General features: G+C 36.8%; 1 protein-coding gene across 1 annotated transcript; it reads right to left on the reverse strand.

Annotated features, from left to right (window-relative positions):
• Nucleotides 1-626: 626 nt before the first annotated feature.
• Nucleotides 627-1,320, reverse strand: LOC113315923 (reticuline oxidase-like). The gene has a single exon (XM_026564167.1). It carries the CDS (start codon nt 1,245-1,247, stop codon nt 627-629), a length of 621 nt encoding a protein of 206 aa, XP_026419952.1. The 5' UTR covers nt 1,248-1,320.
• Nucleotides 1,321-1,480: the final 160 nt, after the last annotated feature.

Below are 1,480 nucleotides of genomic sequence, written 5' to 3' on the forward strand. Positions count from 1 at the left end.
GATCTTTGTATCTACTCTGTGTGTTTAAATCGAGCATCAAGCTAGCACACCTAATGAAGCTTATAATCTAATACCGTAGAGTATCTCAGTTACTTTCTCTTCATGTATCTTTTTATGATTTTTTTTTTTCTTTTTGGTTTTTTCTTCAGCATCTCTTATCCTGTTCACTGAACTCACGGCTTTATTTCTAGCTTCTGTGTACATTGACTCTCTGTTATTTCCCTGTAGGTAAATGTCAAAGAACGCATCCAATATTGTCGATACATCCAACACCGCAACTCCTTCATTTTTAGTGGCATTACATATACCAGCGTGAAGTGTCCGTAATGCAATTTCATCAACTGGGAAGGAACGTCCCCACCCCCAAGCAATGATATTGCATAGGTATATAACGATTGAGTGAAGAAATCATTCAGAATATGATTATTTGGGAAGAAATTTAGGGAGATATGCAGAACCATAATTTCTGGTGCTATCTCAGTTCTCAAGTGAATATTACACCCAAAAGTGAATGGTATTCATACAAAGTTTCAAAACCATGAGGTAGGTGTATATAAAAGTTGCAAAAATAGGGCTGCAATTTATTACACTGTAAAAAAGAAGTAAATTTCTAAATAAACCTAGTATTACAGTTCCTTCGACGTGTAAATTTCCTCAAATTTCATCATTGGAGGTATACTCTGTGGATGGTTAAACACATTATTTGGATCAATCAATGTCTTAGCCTTAACCAAACGTTCATAATTCGATGAAAAATATCTTTCACCCCAATTTCTAGCTATCTCAACAGCATTGGTAGTACTACTTTTATTTCTCCAATCTATCCCTCCAATATCAAGATCAATATGATTAACATAACCAACCCTTGGTTCTTTCGACACGAACGGTTCCAAATAATCGTAAAACTTCGCTAACCATTCGCTAAACTCGCCGATTTTCGATTCTTCATCTTGGTTCCAAGCGATTATATATTCGAACATCAATTTAGTACCTTTCCGGTGAGGAAACGGGGTAAAATCAGTGCTAATTTCGCTCATTTTCCCTCCGAAACCATTTAGAGCTATAAACCCACCGGGCTGTTCCGATAACATCTCTAGTGCACGTCTAAACACGTTTAGGGGTACCGATACTTTAGTAAAATCAACTTTAGTCTTAAAAGCTCTTTCATCAAATTTCAAGAACCTGTTGTTTAGTTCAGAGATTGTATCTAATCCTGATAAGAAAGCCATGGATTCACCCCAACTCATTTCTTGAAACTCTTTATCTACTAACCCCAGTTCAGGGAATTTTTCATCGATTATAGTTTTCGCAGCATCTTTACGTCCCTAAGTGTAAGCCTAAGAACATTAACCAGGCATCATTTCCGTTTACTCCCCCAAGCACGGATACCGTAAAATCCTCGTTTAATTCATCTGCAACATATTGCCATTTGTGAAGTAAAGATGAAGCGTCTTCGATCCTACATTCTTTGTCACACGGA

Source organism: Papaver somniferum, chromosome 10, assembly GCF_003573695.1.
Source record: "Papaver somniferum cultivar HN1 chromosome 10, ASM357369v1, whole genome shotgun sequence".
NCBI lineage: Eukaryota > Viridiplantae > Streptophyta > Magnoliopsida > Ranunculales > Papaveraceae > Papaver > Papaver somniferum.